Source organism: Anoplopoma fimbria, chromosome 1, assembly GCF_027596085.1.
Source record: "Anoplopoma fimbria isolate UVic2021 breed Golden Eagle Sablefish chromosome 1, Afim_UVic_2022, whole genome shotgun sequence".
Taxonomy (NCBI): domain Eukaryota; kingdom Metazoa; phylum Chordata; class Actinopteri; order Perciformes; family Anoplopomatidae; genus Anoplopoma; species Anoplopoma fimbria.
The window spans coordinates 17,533,901-17,551,224 of NC_072449.1; the positions used below are offsets into that span (position 1 = coordinate 17,533,901).

The window sequence follows — 17,324 nt, forward strand, 5'->3', positions numbered from 1 at the left end:
CTGATTTTCTGTCACTTTTGTTAAGCTTATATTTCAATTTAAAATATACATTTCATGTGTTTAATTCATGTCCTTAGGATTTAGGCTCAAGTTGAAGGTTTGTTTCTTCGTTTTTATCAGAAATGCTGAATAAATGTCAATATGCAGCTGTACCTGCACATGGTGTAACAGATAACATCCTAATAATTCAAGAGTTTCCTTTGTGCCTGTAACTATATAAATGCAGAGTAATAAATATGCAGTTGCGTTTGACTCGGACCTCTCTCAGAGGTTATGAGTGTTTAATAATGACATTCTCATAGCAGGGTTCGTCACTCACACTGACCACCGCACCTTCGTTGGCGATGACCTCAGTGAGACTCACGGCGTCTCCTGCTGGTCCCACAGTCAGGTAGGTGCCCTCAGTTTTTCCTGCTCTAGGGTCGCCACCCTCAGCCCTCAGATCCGACCCTGAGACGGATGAAACCTCTGGCACGCTCGTCAAAATGGACGACAGAGGCCTTTTTGGAGTGCCACTCTCTGACGATGGAGTGTCATTGGCACCAGCTGTGTCAGCAGCATTGAGAGCGGCATGCTTTCTCCTGATTGGCTTACATATACCCACCTCCCCCGCAGGTGGGCATCCCTCCTCCCACACGCTCGCCCGAGTTCCGAGCTTCCTCCTTGGTGGTTTGGTAATCCCTTCAGCTCCCTTTGGCTTGGGCCTCCCAGAATCCTGCTCCCGTTGTCTCTGGAGGCTTCCCAGTCTCCGCAGCATGGCCTGAACTGGGCCTTCAGAGCTCGTCTCCGTCTTCGATACGGGCCGACCTGCCTTACCCACCGTCACATACACTGTGGTGACCTTATTTAACGCCCCCACCTGAGCATCAGATGTCGGCAGCTGGGGACATTTATGAGCTGCTGTGTTGGACATGGTCCGCCTTCGTCCTGAAGCCCCAGGGACAAGCAGGGTGGCCCGTGAAGGGGTTCGGTCTACTTCCTGGTCCCCTGCCTCACAGCTGGAATCCTGATTGTCTGTCGCCTGCACATTGACTTCATCTCCCCCCTCTTCGCTCTCAGCTCCATTTTCCTCCCCATTTCTAGCTGCACTCCCCTGACTTTGGAGGGCAGACAGCATCAAAACCCCCCATGGTGACTTGGGTTTGTTGCGTGGGTGTCCAGGGAGAACGCCGGGGTCCTGAGCAGAGCCTCGTCGCTCCTTGGGGCTGAAACGTGTGCCCTCTGCAAAAGAGACGGACGGCCGCTTGGACTTGGCGATGCTGGAGGTGCGAGGGATGTTGAAGGGCGAGCTGATGTCCTCACTGCTGAAGCCGGATGGGTCTAAGAACATGTTACACTTCGAGCTCATCTCTTGGAACTCGCCGCCTGCCACCGCCGGGATGTCTGCCGAATAGACGGAGACAGAAAAGTCCAGAGACATTAAAAGAGATGGACGGGGAAGTTTGCAGTGGCAGTTCTGCTCACCTCCACAAAGAGGGCAATGTCAGTCTGGTGCATGCATAATCCTACCTTCTCTTGGAGGAACACAGTAGAGCGCCTCTTCCTCATCCTCATCACTGTCGAAGGTCGACCCCTCAGTCACCCAGCCAGAGGAAGGAGGCTCAATGAAGCTGTGGTTGAACGTCAGCTCTGGGTCATGGTGAGACACTGTGGAGGTGTGGGGGTGTGTGGGACATGAAAAATAGATTAAATATGAAATATAATGTTAGTCAATTCGATACAAGGCTTATTCCCTTTTAAAAGTTTTTTTTAAGAGACACATTTTTTCTGTTCTTCACTCAGGTTTATGTTAATGTCCATGTTGTGGAATATGTTTTTGCTAAGTTTTAGCTCCATTGTCTTTCATTAATACTGAAGACATTTTCTCCTTTAAATATCTCACCTATCCAAAAGAAGATGGAGGATACATTTCAAGACCATTGCATCTATTTAATTTATTTTCCAGGAAGCTATGTAAACATGGTGGTCAACTGAGGACTGTTACCCTGAAGAAGAGGTGAGCACTGTGTTTATCAGTGAGTTGAGTTGAGTTGAGCAAAGGGATTGACATTTCAAGGTGTCCTACATTTCAAAAAGTAACCTAATTATTACTTAATCATTTATGCAGTCATTCCTCCAGAAAGTTTAGGTTTAATAAAAATCAAATATGTGTTAGTAAATTAACATAAAGCACAACTTCACTGAAAAATAACCAAACTCTTCATAAGAAAAGGTCATTCATGGTGAATCTTAAAATAATCTATCTTGTCAAATGTTGTCCTTGGTTATATAAGCCACTTTTATAGTTGAAGAGTTTGTACAAATCCATGAATAACAATGTATCATTGTGTTATGCAGCATTCTACCAGAAATACTGTGCTGCAGGACTGACCAGTGACACGAGGGAGGCCAGAGGACCAATCAGAAATACAGGGGAGGGCAGCACCGATGTTAGCCAAGACACTGTAAACGTGATATTTCATCCGAACCGACAAGCCTCCATCAGCCACAGTCGCCCTGGAAGACAGAAGGTTCATATTGTACGAATTTCACACTTAAGCATCTTGACTCAGTTGAATTTGTGTTGTTTGTACAGTTGAATCTCAGTAATTAAAATCTTTGGCACTGAATGTATTAACATCATTCAAAAGTCCATGATAATATCACAAATGCCACGTTATGGTCTGTTCTTTTCTGAAGTTCCCCGCCCACAGCTAGTTGTGGCTCAAAATCCAAGTGACATATAGAAGTCGGTAATGTTTGCTATTCTACAAAATGCTTACACAGTATGGTTAGTGGGCGTAATACTGATAGAAGGAAGTGAGAGACAGACCTGTCTTTGCCATCAACAGGACCTCCTCCACAACACAAACAGCAGCAGAGCACAGCAACGAGCAACAGGAGCAAAGGAACAAGCACACCTGCTAGTACAGCAGCTCTGCCACCTGATATAGAAACACACACACACATACACACAAACACATCAAGAAACAGTTGATGCCCTTCAGGGTCATATATAACCCACACACCAGCATACACTGACGCTATTATAGATAGATAGATAGATAGATAGATAGATAGATAGATAGATAGATAGATAGATAGATAGATAGATAGATAGATAGATAGATAGATAGATAGATAGATAGATAGATAGATAGATAGATAGATAGATAGATAGATAGATAGATAGATAGATAGACGTACTGTTGGGACAGACACCAGTGACCGGGTCACAGCTGACTCCCTCACTACAGTCACAGGTGGAGGAACAGTTGAGGCCAAACTGCAGGGTGGGGCAGCTGCTGTTACAGCTGGAAGAAAAAAAATTACATGCAATTACATCACCACAGCAAAATAAATATCCTGTGTATGAACACTGAATCTATTTCAGTGTACAGTGAAACTATACTATAATGACAACTGTAGTAAACATTGCTGCATCAAAGAGAAGAAAATTAAAGGGACCACAATGTTTTGCATTGTTTTATAACTGCTAACCTCAAATTGCATATAAGGTAACACTACTGTCAACTATTCTCCAAGGCATCCTTTGTTGCATTTACTTTAATTATACTACTGTCTTGCTTTGAAAAAGTCTCATCAGGTTTAAGAAACAAAAGCATTTCTCTCAGTTTAAATATTTGCACAAAAATACATCATATACTGTATGTTCCAACCTTAAGAATAGAGGCCCTTTTTCAATCTGCTGACGCTACTCTTCACACTCACCTCTCTCCCTGAAAGCCTGGCTGACAGACACATGTTCCTGTCACGTGATGGCAGTCACCGTGGAAACAAGGGCTACACAGGGAGCTGCAGGCGTCTCCAAACGTCCTGTTAGAGCAGGCCTCCTCACACCTGGCGACAGGGAGCCATGACCAAGTACACAAATAAACATTTTACATTGGTTTCTAGTCCTAAACCTTAATACCACAACATGTGTAACAGTTTTAACTAATTTACCCTCTTTTTGTGGATATTGCTCCACACATATAAGCACTTATGGACATGCAGGGGAAAAAACAACAACGTACATACTGTTACGCTGGCTACTTTAGAAACGTGAAGATGCAAGCAAAGAGAAGATCAAGGAGCATTTTCACACAGACTTAAATTTAACCATCACCAAAGACTGAAAATGTCATACCATTGGCTTTTGCATGTATTAGCACATTAACCATAAAATGTTTATGTTACCGCCTTTTTTTTCCCATAGCATACCATACACTTTGAAAAATCCACACATGATCTGGTAACCTTCACCGTGACGTACAACATACAACATAATCCAAAGTTCTCATGTATGCTTGAAACTCGCATGCACACCTGGTTCCAGTCCATCCGGGGTCACACCTCCAACATTTCCCAGTTATGTGGTCACAGGCCTCGTCATTCCTGCAGCGTGGACACTCCTCCTGGCAGCCGTCGCCATGAGTACCAGACGGGCACAGGCGGTCGCATCGAGTACCGTTCCAGCCAGATTCACAGGCATCACAGGAGCCATCGGTGTCAGAGCAGAGCTGGTTGTCTTTACAGAAACCACAACTGAGGACGAGACAAAAAAAACAAAGAGAGTCACCAGTAACACACAGGTATTCAAACAAACCAATGTATCTTCTGACACCCACCTGTTTTTACAACCACTGCCGTACTTCCCGGCCTCACAGGGCTGGTTGCAGAAGACGCCCTGGTACCCCGGGTGGCACAGGCACTGCCCGTTGGCCGGGTCACAGCTGCTGTGTGTGAGGTCACAGTTACACCGCCGGTCACAGCTGGGTCCCCACCAGCCTGCCTCGCACTCACACATGCCGGTACGCTGGTTACATGGCGACATGTAGCAGTTGCAATTGACGGGACATTTCAGCCCCCAGTGGCCCCTTTGGCACTGACACCGGCCCGTTAGCTGGTCGCAGCCGGGGCCCGCAGAGCCCCCGCTGACGCACTGACACAGCTTGGAGCAGGTTGACGTCCACCAGCCCTCGTCACAGGTGCAGTTTCCGTATACGGGGTGGCAGTGACCGTGCCGGGCACACTTGCAGGCGTACTGGCACAGTGGGCCCCAGCGATTGAGGTTGCAGGTGCACTCACCGGTGACAGGGTGACAGCGGCCGTGTGGGTGACACTGACACACTTTACGACAGTCTGGAGCCCAGAACTCAAGAGGACAGCCTGGTAACAAACAAACAAACACAAGGAATACATATTCAAACTAATACACTAATAATCAAGCACTATACTTTGGTACAATTTTGAGGTACTTGTGTTTAAAGTGAGTTTTTCCATTTTATGATACTACTTAAATATTGTACTTTTTTTCTCCACTACATTTGAAGGCTATAATAATTGGTAACATTTCAGATTATGATTTTTCACATAAACAAATTTTGAAGATTAAACCAAAGGCTTCTAACCTTTTTGTCTTGTGACCCCTCACAAAAACACTAGTGACTATTTGGTGCGCAATTTCATAACTCAGATGTTTATGAGCTGTTAAAGGTTCGACCAAACCAACATTTCCCCTCTAATCGTCCCAATTTGCTTATCTTAAAAATAGGTGTTGGACATAAATAGTTGTAATTACCTTTTTTATACATCAAAAAAGGCAACAACCAAAGAAATATATATATATAAACAATATAAATTGAAACAATCTAGCAATGGGCTGCATAAAAACATATCAGTCATATGGGCAATATTCTGCAGAGCGTGTAGTTTTACTTTATTTTAAGTACATAGTACACACATTGATAAGACTTCTATATTCTAACTTAAGTAGGGTTTTAAATTCAGAACCTCCACTTGTAAAGGAGTATTAATACATAGTACATATGTGTTGTATGTTGATTATTTGTAAGATCTGAATACTTCTTCTAACACAGATTATTAAACAGGAACAGGTCACATTTTAGGAGAATGTCATTTCACAAAAAAATACATTATTAGTATAATTTTAAGTGACCCTAAATGGTCGTTCTTACACAATAAAACTGAAATATTTAGTGCATTGTAAATCAAACTGACAAAACAGACATCTCAATTAGTTGATGCTAAATAGCTCCTGTTGTTTAATGTAACTCACGTGTTTTACACTGAGCTCCGAAGTAACCAGGTGGGCAGCGACACACTCCAGGATACACACAGACCTCATCCTTCAGGCAGGCCTGCTCACCCTCACACACAGCTACACACATACACACAAAAACACACACACACACACATTAGTGAATGAAAACAAAGCAAATATGGAGGCAGTAAAAGCATAATTCCTGCTTCTGTCCATTAGAGTAGTTAAACTCACGTATGGTGCACTCTTTTCCCTCTTGACGCCATCCGGTGCAACAGACCAAGATGGAGGGGGCCCTAAATATACAGAAAATAATCAAACGACCTAAACATTGTAAAGCTAAAAGGAACTACAGTTTGTCACAAGAAGAGGACTAATATTGTGTTTTTTATAGGTGTGAGTGAAGGATGAGTTGTACCTGATATTGTGGCAGACGTTCTTCCCAGCAGGATCCAGTGTTTGTGAGGAGGACAGTGAGCAGCAGAGCAGAGCACCCAGAGCTCTGAGGAGAAACTTCATCTCCACACAAAGTCCAAAACCAAAACCCAGGAACCAAATATCTTTCTGTCTCACGTCTTTTTGTCCGGTCTGTTCCCGACTTATTTCTCTCCTCTCAACTTGTTCCCCTTTCCAGTCAGAGGGAGCACAATGTAAGTCAGTATCTCTCTTTCTGTCTACCCTCCACCCTTCACTCCTTCTTTTCTCTCCAGTGAGTCATCTTGTGGCTTCGCTGCAGCCAGAGAGGTCGAAGCCCCCAGGTTTCCTCTTCCCATTTCCTGGGGAAGTCAGAGTCACTTCCTTCTATTCAACCAGACACAGAGCTTTTTAAAGATGGTCGAACAGTCACACACAAAACTCGCCGTACACACTGGTGGGGCTCGCACAAACGCTCACACACGCCCCTGATATTCACCTTTTTCCCAGAATGTATTGTTGACATTCTTCCAGGACATGATGAAAAATACCTTCGCCTTCCTTGTAAGTCTTGAAAATCAGTACAAAGATGATTACGTGGACACTTTGAGCTCCTGCTTTCATTCAATAGGAGCAACATTTGGTGCATCCGTATCTTTTGAAAATCTGGTCTTGACTTTATTCATGAATTATGGGAAAAAATGCATTGAGAACATTTCTTTTTTCAATAAAATTTTGTGTTTAATGGATTTTATTGCATCTTGAAATCTCAACATCGCAGAAAAATCCACATTTTGAATAGTTTTTATCACATTTCATCAATAAATTTCACTCATATGGCAATTGACATCATAAATCTGTTTTGTCAGCAAAAACATGCTTACAAAAATAAATTGCGAAACACAGTATCTTACGAAAACATGCTCTGATTTGATGGTCATACATTGTCCAAACAAATACACCACTGGTCTGTCATTGTCTGAGTAGTGTTCTGGTCAGACATTTATGGTGCAGAGTGTATTATTTGGGGGCAACTAGCGGTGAGGTTACTGATTGCAACAAACTGAAACTTCTCCTGTGAGCCAAGCATGTAGGAGATCTACATTGGCGACGTGAAAATGTGAATGTCCCTCTCTATTGTCGGTGTTTGGTTTGTCCATTCTGGGCTACTGTAGAAACATTGCACATTGCATGTACATATAAACAGCTCATTCTAAGGTAAGGGAAACACAAGTATTCTTATTTTCAGGTGATTATACACTAAAGAAAACATACTTATAAATATAATATTTCATTGCTGCCAATAGATTCCCCAAAATGCTGAACACTGTTCCTCTAAGAGGGAACAGAGTAAAATAACGGATCTGCAGAGTCTGGTACTGTACATTAACCAGAATACATGTGCTTACATATACATGTACACATGCACATTTATGGCACCAGCATCAAACACACATCAGCCAAGGAAAATTAAGAAAATATATTGTATAACACAACAAGCGGTAAATTAAGGTTCACTGGCTTAAAATGCACTCGCTGCCTGAAGAGACTGGTCTTATGACAACCTTATTTTTTTGTAAAGAATACACAAATTCACAAATGGCTTAAAAGGTCCCCTACTGAGGTAAAAGTCACTTGATATACTGGTGGTAAAATCTTGATTGTAATAAAATGAACCAACGCCCTCTTGTGGAACAGAGGGGAACTTAACATACACACTGTTTCAATAGAACTGGAGGGGAGAGTTTAGTTTCAGAACAATACATTTCATAATGTCTTTGGTTTTTGTTAAAAATTGAGGATCTATATAAATATATATGCGAATAATCCATTTTTGCACTTTCCTCAAGATGAACAATACATAAAAAGATTGTTGTATTTATACTTGAATCATACATGGAGGTATCCTTATATCCTATTTTAGGTTAAAAAGTATCCCTCTGAGTACTGTGGTACATTGTACCATATATGCTGTATTACTAGTATATCAAATGTACTTATTTATCACTTCTATGTAAGAAATAAGGGGACTTTGGGAAAATTAACACAAGGGGAAATGAAAGTGGCCTAGTTATGATTGAAAGTTAAGCAAAGAAAGTCTGTCCACTTTCATTCACTTTCATTTTTCTCACGCAGTGCTTTTGTGTTATACACACTGGGGCTGCGTTCAAATGTCCACGTCATTTTTTTTTTCCCCGAACCACATTTTCTGTAACAAGCTGAGGGAAGAAGAAGGGTGTTTCACAGCAGGAACTCTGTGGTCAGTACCAGGCTCAGGCGGACGGTCCCGTCTCTTCAGTGGTCTCTGAGTCTTCGAGGATCTCCCAGGTGGAGGGGGAGTTGCTCATGTGGGTGGGGCTCCGGCCGCTGCCCGACCGCGTCAGGAAGCCAAAGCTGCAGCCGAAAGAGTAGAAAAGACAGGCCTGAGGTCAGATCTGCTCTCAGGGATTACAGCTAAATATAGTCCAGGATTGAGGGAGATCTCAGGACAGTGACAGCGTCAGCAGAGAGAGAGAGAGATGAGACCGATGCTTTAAATCACAGATAATGTCTGCTGTGTTGTTATTGCTCTTGCTTTGCATTTAATGAGGGTTGTAATGGGTTTGAGTGCTCAGTTGTTAGAAATGAATGTCGTATCATTCTTAATAAATGCTCTCTACTTGTTTCTCTTGGAGACTGTAGGCTGCAAAAAAAGTATTTTATGTTTCTTATTAAATTTTAGATATATTGTCGCCCAAGTGATAATGCAAAATGCAAAACAGATGTATGAGACTGGTTGTCTAATAAAGCCCAAAAAGCCCCATATCAAATCTTGACCCAGCTGTATTTTCCGTCCTGTCCAGACAGGAGTTGTCAAGTACATTCTTCTCTTAATTACATTTTCAGTCAGGAGGTTCAGACATAATAGTACTTTCCCAAAGATTTCCTTCCCTGCATGTTACACCCTATAATACCCGGTCCTTTTTCTTCATTAGTTGAAGCAGGTTGATCTCCTCTATCTTAATATATGCACATTTCTGAGAAAACAGACTAATCTAAGGGTAATAAATATCTATCAAAAAAATCTATTTTGTGGATATTCTGTAATACTATGTGGTAAATGAACTCTAAATTGTGTTTTAGTGTTAACATATTGCTTAAATAAAACACTATAAGACCTTAAATTAATCCTAAATTAGGCATCATGCTTCAGCTTGTAAATAGTCTAAAATTTAAGACATTAGGGTTCACATCCCTCTGAGAACTTTGGTCACCCGTCTGATGTTTCTCTTTCTCCCTCCCGAGCTTCAAGCAAACAACATGAAGATAATCCTGAGCTTTCATGTCAGGAGAAATCCTCTGTGTCTGAGTCAGTCAGATAAATTAAAACATATCTACTGGCCCATTTAATGAGGAGCTCTACTTTGGACAAATTACTCAAGAGAAGCACACTGTATGCACATCATCTGCATTGAATTTGACAATGTAAAGCCTTTGGTCCAATGAAATCAACTTATTTCAAAGCATAAACATAAGCAGGGACAGATGCTGTTATCTAAACATAATCTCTGATATTTTGCAGACCAGCACTGTGGTTTCTAGTCTGAGCCGTGAAGTGTAACAGTGTAGGCCGAAGGTGTACTTACAGGTTTCTAATGCGTGACTCAGCTGGTTTGTCGCTGCCGTCAACTTCACAGCCGTCTACTTCACAGCCGTCTACTTCTGTCTGCCCAAACAGAGATCTCCTCTCCTCCTCGTCACTGAAGGAGAAGAACCAAACAGCGATGAAAACCTTCTCTTTTGAACATATTTCTTCATTTGCCCATTATTTCTAGATATGATGTGTTTAGTGTTTTTAATAATGACCTGCTGCTGCAGTCGTTGACGCCAGTGCCGAGCATCTTTGCCTTAATGAGCTTTCTCTTTTTTTTAATGACAGAGCGGACGGCTTCTAACAGGAAACCTGGACACCTCTCTTCATTCAGGATCTCCCTGCAGAAACACACAATCATTTTCATTTCAACACAAAAGTCTCTAGGAAAATGCTTTCTCTCAGAAGGTGGCAAACAACACATGTTCACACACACACACACACACACACACACACACACACACACACAGTAGACCCACCTCTGATAGTAGTTGAGCTCCTCCTGCACCAGGAAGAGGTTGGTTTTCAGTTCGTTCCTCTCAAAAATGATGTCTCGCACCTCCTTCTTGGTGAAACACGGCTGATCTGGATCCTTCTGATCAACTGTGGACTTTTTCTTGGACTCGCGAGCTGTTTGTCTCAAGCTGGGCTGATGGGAGAACAGAGAGACATTAGGTCATGCGGACTACAAAACTACTTAAAGATACTGTCAACAACAAACTGTCCAGGCTCTAACTCAGAGGAAAGACATGATGTTTTTTTTGATTGGAGTAAGTTTGAAAGCAGCTATTATCTCCTCCAGGGAGTTCATGCGATCGGTGGTGTTTATATGTGTGTGGGTGCTTGCTTGCGACGGAGAATTAGTGTGCACCTGTGTCTGTCCATGGTTAATCTTGTATTCGGCTGCAGCACGCTGCATTATATTTTGGGTAGACAGGGGATAAGTCAATTGTTGGTTGTATTCATTCATTCAATCACACAATACAGCAGTGGCCTTTGTGGTTTGATCAGTAGTACCATTTCTACAAATTTACTTTTTAAATCTTCAGCTCTTTTCCAAAACATTTTAGAATTAGTGACGCAGCAGAATTAGTTAATTGTCGAGATACATTTTGACTTGCAGCTCAGGAGATTTTTAATAAATGTAAATGTATCTCTGAATTTGAGAGGCAAACCCACTTAAATACACGCGAGAAGTAGATTATTATTTCACATGAAATAAAGGACGCATGAATGACGGGTTTAAGAGTCGCGCTTACAGGACTGTTGCTGTTGGTTATGTCCAGCTGTGTTTGGAGGTTTTCTATCTCTTTGTTTTTCTCCTTCAGGTCGGCCTCCATGTCGGCCTTCCTCTCCACGGTGCTCTTCAGCTGGGCCTGCAGCACGTTCTGCTTGTGTCGCAGCTCCGCATTCATCTTCATGAAGCGCTCCAACTGCTCCTGGAGCTGCACACACATACACACACGCAAACAAACACACACACACACAGATTTTAATCATGATCAGGAGCAAGTTGACCTACTAAACAGGTTTAAAGTCAAACAAAAAGTTTCCATATTTCCCCCAAGTTAGAAGTATAGTTAAACTCAAAAAGAACAAACCAGGGCTGAACCAAAAAGACAATCTATCTGCATCTGGCTAAAAATAACAGCAGAGTGGCTGATAATGTCTCCATTCGTGGCATTTGGACCAGAAGTCTGGGGGACGGAGAGGACAAAGAATGAAACTGTACAAGTTTAGCATTCATTTTAAGGATGAAAACTATTCTAGGCATTCCTTTGAGCAAACAGAGAAACTAGCTCAGTTTACCATCAGCTGCTTTTTCAGACTTGAGTCAACTGACTGGGAGCAAAAAACAGACACACACCCAGTTATGGCTGCTATTTAAATCACGTGCTAAACATGTCTTAACACACATAGGGACACATGCAAACACTCATACAAGAACACACACAGTGGCTGCGAGGGGGTTAAAACTCTGCCCAGACTTGTAATAAATGCAGCTTAATCCTCAACCAGTAACTATGCAGATAATCTTTGCACTCCTTCCTCTTTCCTTGACACAGTCCTTGTCTTATGGCATGTTTATTGATGTGGTTTACATGCTGTAGCTTATCTTTTAAAAATGCTTGTGCTACACAACTATGTTGTGAACAATTATTTAAAAAAATATCATCTTATCATGACAGTTACTTCACAAACACTCCTGTTTCTATGAGAAAGCCAAGCCTTAAGGAAACCAACCTTTGTAGCCACAGGCATAAATATTATATGTGTTTGTGGGTCCAGATGTTCTAGGTGTCATTCACTCCAGTAAAGACAACAAATTTCTTTCTACTTTTATCTTCAGGCTAGAAACCAAGTGACCGCCAGCTGCCATCAGCTGTTTCATCAATTAAATCATGGAAACATTTGAAATATGATTTGAGAGCTGCTATCCATGAATGTTTTTATACGCTGAAGAAAAGTCAAATCATTCGTGTGTGTTTCTCCTTACCGCCTCTGCCTCTTTGGTTATGGTGGTTATCTCCTGGCCTTTTGCCCTCAGCTCATCTCTCTGCTTGTCCACCACCTCCTTCAGCTTCAGCATCACCTCTCGCTCCTGCCGCTGGACACGGTCTGCACACATAAACACACAAACAAAAAGGGTCAGATAAATAGCAGTGGCCCTAAATATACATCCTTTTTGGGAAACCCTCAATGCTGGCTACAATTATTGTTATAAATTTAGATTAATGATCATCAATTGATGACAAAATTCAGGTTTGGAATAGGTTGTGTTATATTGTTACATTATATAGTTTGTTTATTGTTAATAAAGCCACTTTACTGATCTGTAGAGTTGAATAATCTATTGTGAAATAAACTAATCATGGCGAATGAGAAAAGTAGAGTGAAGGCTACATACTGGGTATAAAAATATTCAACAAAGCTACTTTCATTTCAGCCATTCCTACCATTTACATGGTGAAAAATAAGACCATCGTAATTATACAACTTATGAGAAAATGAAACCATTGACTTAGTGGTGAGAGTGTAGTACAAACTAAATCAAGCCCTCTCCTCTAATAGATTATACAATAATTAACATGAAAATAAGAAATCTACACATAAGCTTATTACCACATGCTAGCTAACTGTCTTAAGTGACAGCGGACAGTGCACACAATCTTGTCGTTTTACACTGAGAATTTCAGTTCATCCTAAAATAGAATAAAAACATACAGTATCTCTCACTTGCTTCAAGTAACTTGCCTCACAGATTGTTTTGGTTGTTTGTGAACCAGTTTTGAAATAAGCATCTCTAAAACTATAAAAGAAACAGAAATACTTCATAATGCTCATGAAGCTCAGCAACATAGAAACGTGTTTGAAAAGGTGAAAAAGACTTTCCATCACCTCCATTGACGGTGATATCTCTACTTGGGCAACAAAACCAAAGCTATAACACAGATAGACACCATTCATAGTAAGATGTTTTTGTTTATTTTATGATTCGGATTAACTAACTCTTTAGACATACTGGAGCTGCAGCAAAAAAATAAGGCGTGTCTTTTAAACCATATATAGTCCCATAATATTAAAATCTTAAATAAAAACTGAAATAATCGCTCATTTGAACTTCAAGTCCGCTGAGCGAAGCATGGGATCCCAACAGCAGTCACATTCATAACATAAAATTAATGATCACGTTCACCTTCCACATGGCCTCTTGTTAAATAAATCACATAAGTATTAAGACATCATGTTTTTCCTGTCAGTACAAGAAAACAAGAGTCAGCAAAGTGACTCCACCTTCTGGCTCACGTTACTGTGTTAAGAGGAAGCCCTTCTTTCACATTATAATAACACCACTATGCCAAATTTGAATTCCACAATTTAATGTTTTTTTCAGTGCATCGTCTTTATGTTTTATTGTTCACACAACACTCTTCTGAGTCCTCTCCTACCTGTGATCACTTCTGATGCCTCACCTCACAAAATAACCATAAACAAAGCAACGACCAGTTTGACTGCTTTCAGCCCAGAGTAGATACGTCACACAGTGCACAGTCATTGGTGGGAAAACAGTACTCATGGAAAGTACTGTTACATACATTTGCATTCTGGAGGAGAAAAACTACATAGGCAAATGGCCTCAAAGTTGATTTGTTTAGAGAAGAGCTAATGGTAACCAGGGATGAGTCCTTGTACTCTAGGGATCATCTTGGCACTCACACCAAATTCAGTTCCAATTCTCAAGTAATAATGTTTAAAGAGTGCTAGATTGTTTTTGTGATATCCACATTTATTTGTTTTATGTATCTCAAACTTTTTGTAACCCACACTGGGTATTGAGAGCCATCCTAAAAACACCAAGGCTTCACCATTTCTAGTTTTGATCGTCCATTCAACTCTCAAAGATGGAAGAAATCCCCATGATTCCCTCAGGCTTTATGAAATGTTAATGTACATCTTCATTTTTGGGTTGGGATTTAAACTGTCATTTGAGCATATAAACAATATGTAGCATGGATTGATGAAAGGATGCTTTTGCGATGATGTATTTTGGAGCTGATTTGGCTTACCCAAATGTCCAGTTTTCAAAAACCCATAGCATATTTAACACTCAACAATAAAAACCTGGGACCTACCTTCCTGTGCATGGCTGCCCTTCAGTCTGCTCTGCAGCTCCCCTCTGTCCACCTGGAGCTGCTGTACCTGGGCCTCCAGCTCCTCACACCTCTGTCTCCACTGCTGCTCCTTCTGCTGCAGCTCCTGTTGAAGAAGATGGAAGACAGACTGTAAAACCATAACCTCAGAGATGTGATACTAAACTTAAAAAAAAATAAAAAATGATGTAATGCCCTTTGTGCTGTTAAAATCTCATGAGCATGTAAATATTTGGATCCAGCTAAATAAGTTGTGTCCAAGCGGGTGTGTCATTTTGCTGTTAAGTCAATACAGATGTTTTGTTGAAATGTTTCCAACACATCTCAGTAGATAATTCTGACTTCTGAGAACCACACCTCTTGATTTACTTTCTCAGTAATGATAATAACACTGTCCGTCATGCATTGATACTACCTATCAAAGTTTATAGAGTTTGACATGCGGATGATGGATAAGCACTACCAGATGAGATTTCATAGGAAGGAGAATTGGCAACAATGTAGGTTAAATGGCAAAAATCTAAAATGTTGTTAAGTCTTTAATGGTATGATCAAAGTATTTAAAACAATTCCTTTCTTTTCCTTCACCAAAAACATTTAAAAGATTAGTTGTCACACAGTCCCACAACAACGAAGTTCTTTGGTGTGTTATTTAACCATAACACAGCCTAGTACAAGTGCATGCTCCTGCAGAGATAGTACAGTAACAACTTCCCTCTGGCTTTGTTACTCGTGTCAAAGCAGCTTTTTACTGTCTTTTTTTATGTCCCACATGTACTAGGTCAGAGAGCATGCATTTCACTTACTTACAACACACTTATAACATTGACGCATTACTTGTATGCAGCATGACCAGAGATGTATAATGGAGTGTATTCAAGTACCAGTTAACATTTGCAGTTTGGGAGCATTGGAGTAGTTATTTTTCTATTTGTAAACTATGTTTGACACCAATATGACTCTTTGTCTACTTTGCATAATGAAGTGTTACATAGTAGGCCATGTTGAACAACCATATGAATGGATTCTGCTTGGGGGCCCCAGGGCAGAATTAAGCATCTGAGGTCATGTTAACCCCTGATATAACAATGACGTGCATATTCCCAATCACTGTCTGTTAACTGAATTGCCATAAACCACTTAAACTACCTAGTGGCCTTTGTCCCATTGGTAGCCCAATGTACAACACACAATATGCTAGTCAGAATAGTTAGCATTAATGCCATACACTAACTCATAAACCATTTTTTCCCCATTATTTTTTTTATATAATAACCGAGTAGTCTGCTTTAACTTTAATAAATAACACCAATAAGTGAATTTAGGCTACTGCTAATACTTTACTTATACATATTAATAACATGTCTGACTGTATGGCTTCCCCTAAGCAGCATTGCTGATTAGCTAGCTAGCTTCTTTTGAACTTGCTAGCTGTAGCTAATATTAGTTATACACTACTCATAATTCTGGAATTGCTTGCAAAAATCCCCAGTGTTGAATTTTTCTAGTTTAATATACTTTCTGGGTGTTTTGTTAACATGCTGTTAAACGTTACACACACACAAAAAGGTAACATTAAACATTGTTTAATGTACCAACTGTTAACCGTTCAGCTAGAACGCCTACAGTAACGGTCACTCCGCGGTTGCCTTGGCAACACGGGGCGGCAGGGTTAACGGTCAGTAGCACTGAGTGAGTCAGTTAGGAGTTAACTGACAACCAGCGCACGGTAGGTAGTTTGTGTCGGAGGCCCCAGACAGTCAACACACAGAGAAAGACGGTCCGTTTGGTACTTTTGGAGTATAAACCTTCATTTGTTTTCACTAATATATATATATATCATACATTTGGGAGTCGTAACGGTAAGTTAATTCGACGTTGCTTTTAACGACACAAACACGGAGGGCTTAAAGGCACCATACGCTCCCACGTCTCTCACCCGTATTTCATGTTTATCGTGAACCTCGTCGCTCTCCTTCCCCGCTCGTTTCTTCTGCTGTTGCAGCTGTATGGTCTCAAACGCCTTAAGCAGCTCTTCCTCCTTCACTTTGTGAGCATGGTTCCTCGACGCGAAGTTCTCCAGGAGCTCCAGCACCTTCACTATTTTGGGCACCAGACCCACGACGCTGTCTTTGCCGCAGCCGTCGATCAGCCTCTCCACCTCGGTGCCGATGAGCTTGGCTATTTCATACACGTCGTCCACAGTCAGCGAGGAGAAAGTCCTGTGGAAACAGCCCTCCGTGTGTGCTGCTTCAGGTGCCTCCATGTCCGAGTCAGAAGAGCTCACTTCTCATGAACGAAACCCGTCAGCGCGACATGACAGCAAAGCCGTAAAAACTGCTTATTATAGATGCTTGCAAATGTGAAAGCAACACACGAGTGCAGAGGGAAAGTTTAAAGTGCACACAGTGTTGAGCCCACGCTGCAGACACGCCTCAACTTGACTTGCATCCTTTCAAACAACACGTCTTGCATTTTTAATGTTTGCTCACAATAACACGGCCTGCCAAAAGAGGGAAAAAATACAAGAACATCGAGTACTCCGCGGTAAACTACACTACAAGTACAAGGCTGGACAGTC

General features: G+C 41.4%; 2 protein-coding genes across 2 annotated transcripts; both read right to left on the minus strand.

The window, feature by feature from the left end:
• Positions 1 to 235: 235 nt before the first annotated feature.
• scarf1 (scavenger receptor class F, member 1) lies at positions 236 to 6,642 on the minus strand. Its single transcript, XM_054602032.1, has 11 exons — positions 6,465 to 6,642; positions 6,281 to 6,342; positions 6,062 to 6,163; positions 4,611 to 5,151; positions 4,309 to 4,527; positions 3,712 to 3,840; positions 3,187 to 3,293; positions 2,813 to 2,924; positions 2,372 to 2,496; positions 1,510 to 1,647; positions 236 to 1,383 (listed from the first exon to the last, which is right to left on the minus strand). The coding sequence occupies exons 1-11, from the start codon at positions 6,563 to 6,565 to the stop codon at positions 272 to 274; spliced, it is 2,748 nt and encodes a 915-aa protein (XP_054458007.1). The 5' UTR covers positions 6,566 to 6,642; the 3' UTR covers positions 236 to 271.
• A 549-nt stretch (positions 6,643 to 7,191) lies between these two features.
• Positions 7,192 to 17,284, minus strand: rilp (Rab interacting lysosomal protein). Its single transcript, XM_054598892.1, has 8 exons — positions 16,683 to 17,284; positions 14,726 to 14,849; positions 12,589 to 12,710; positions 11,351 to 11,536; positions 10,571 to 10,740; positions 10,307 to 10,432; positions 10,087 to 10,200; positions 7,192 to 8,854 (listed from the first exon to the last, which is right to left on the minus strand). The coding sequence occupies exons 1-8, from the start codon at positions 17,007 to 17,009 to the stop codon at positions 8,734 to 8,736; spliced, it is 1,290 nt and encodes a 429-aa protein (XP_054454867.1). The 5' UTR covers positions 17,010 to 17,284; the 3' UTR covers positions 7,192 to 8,733.
• Between the last annotated feature and the right edge of the window lie 40 nt (positions 17,285 to 17,324).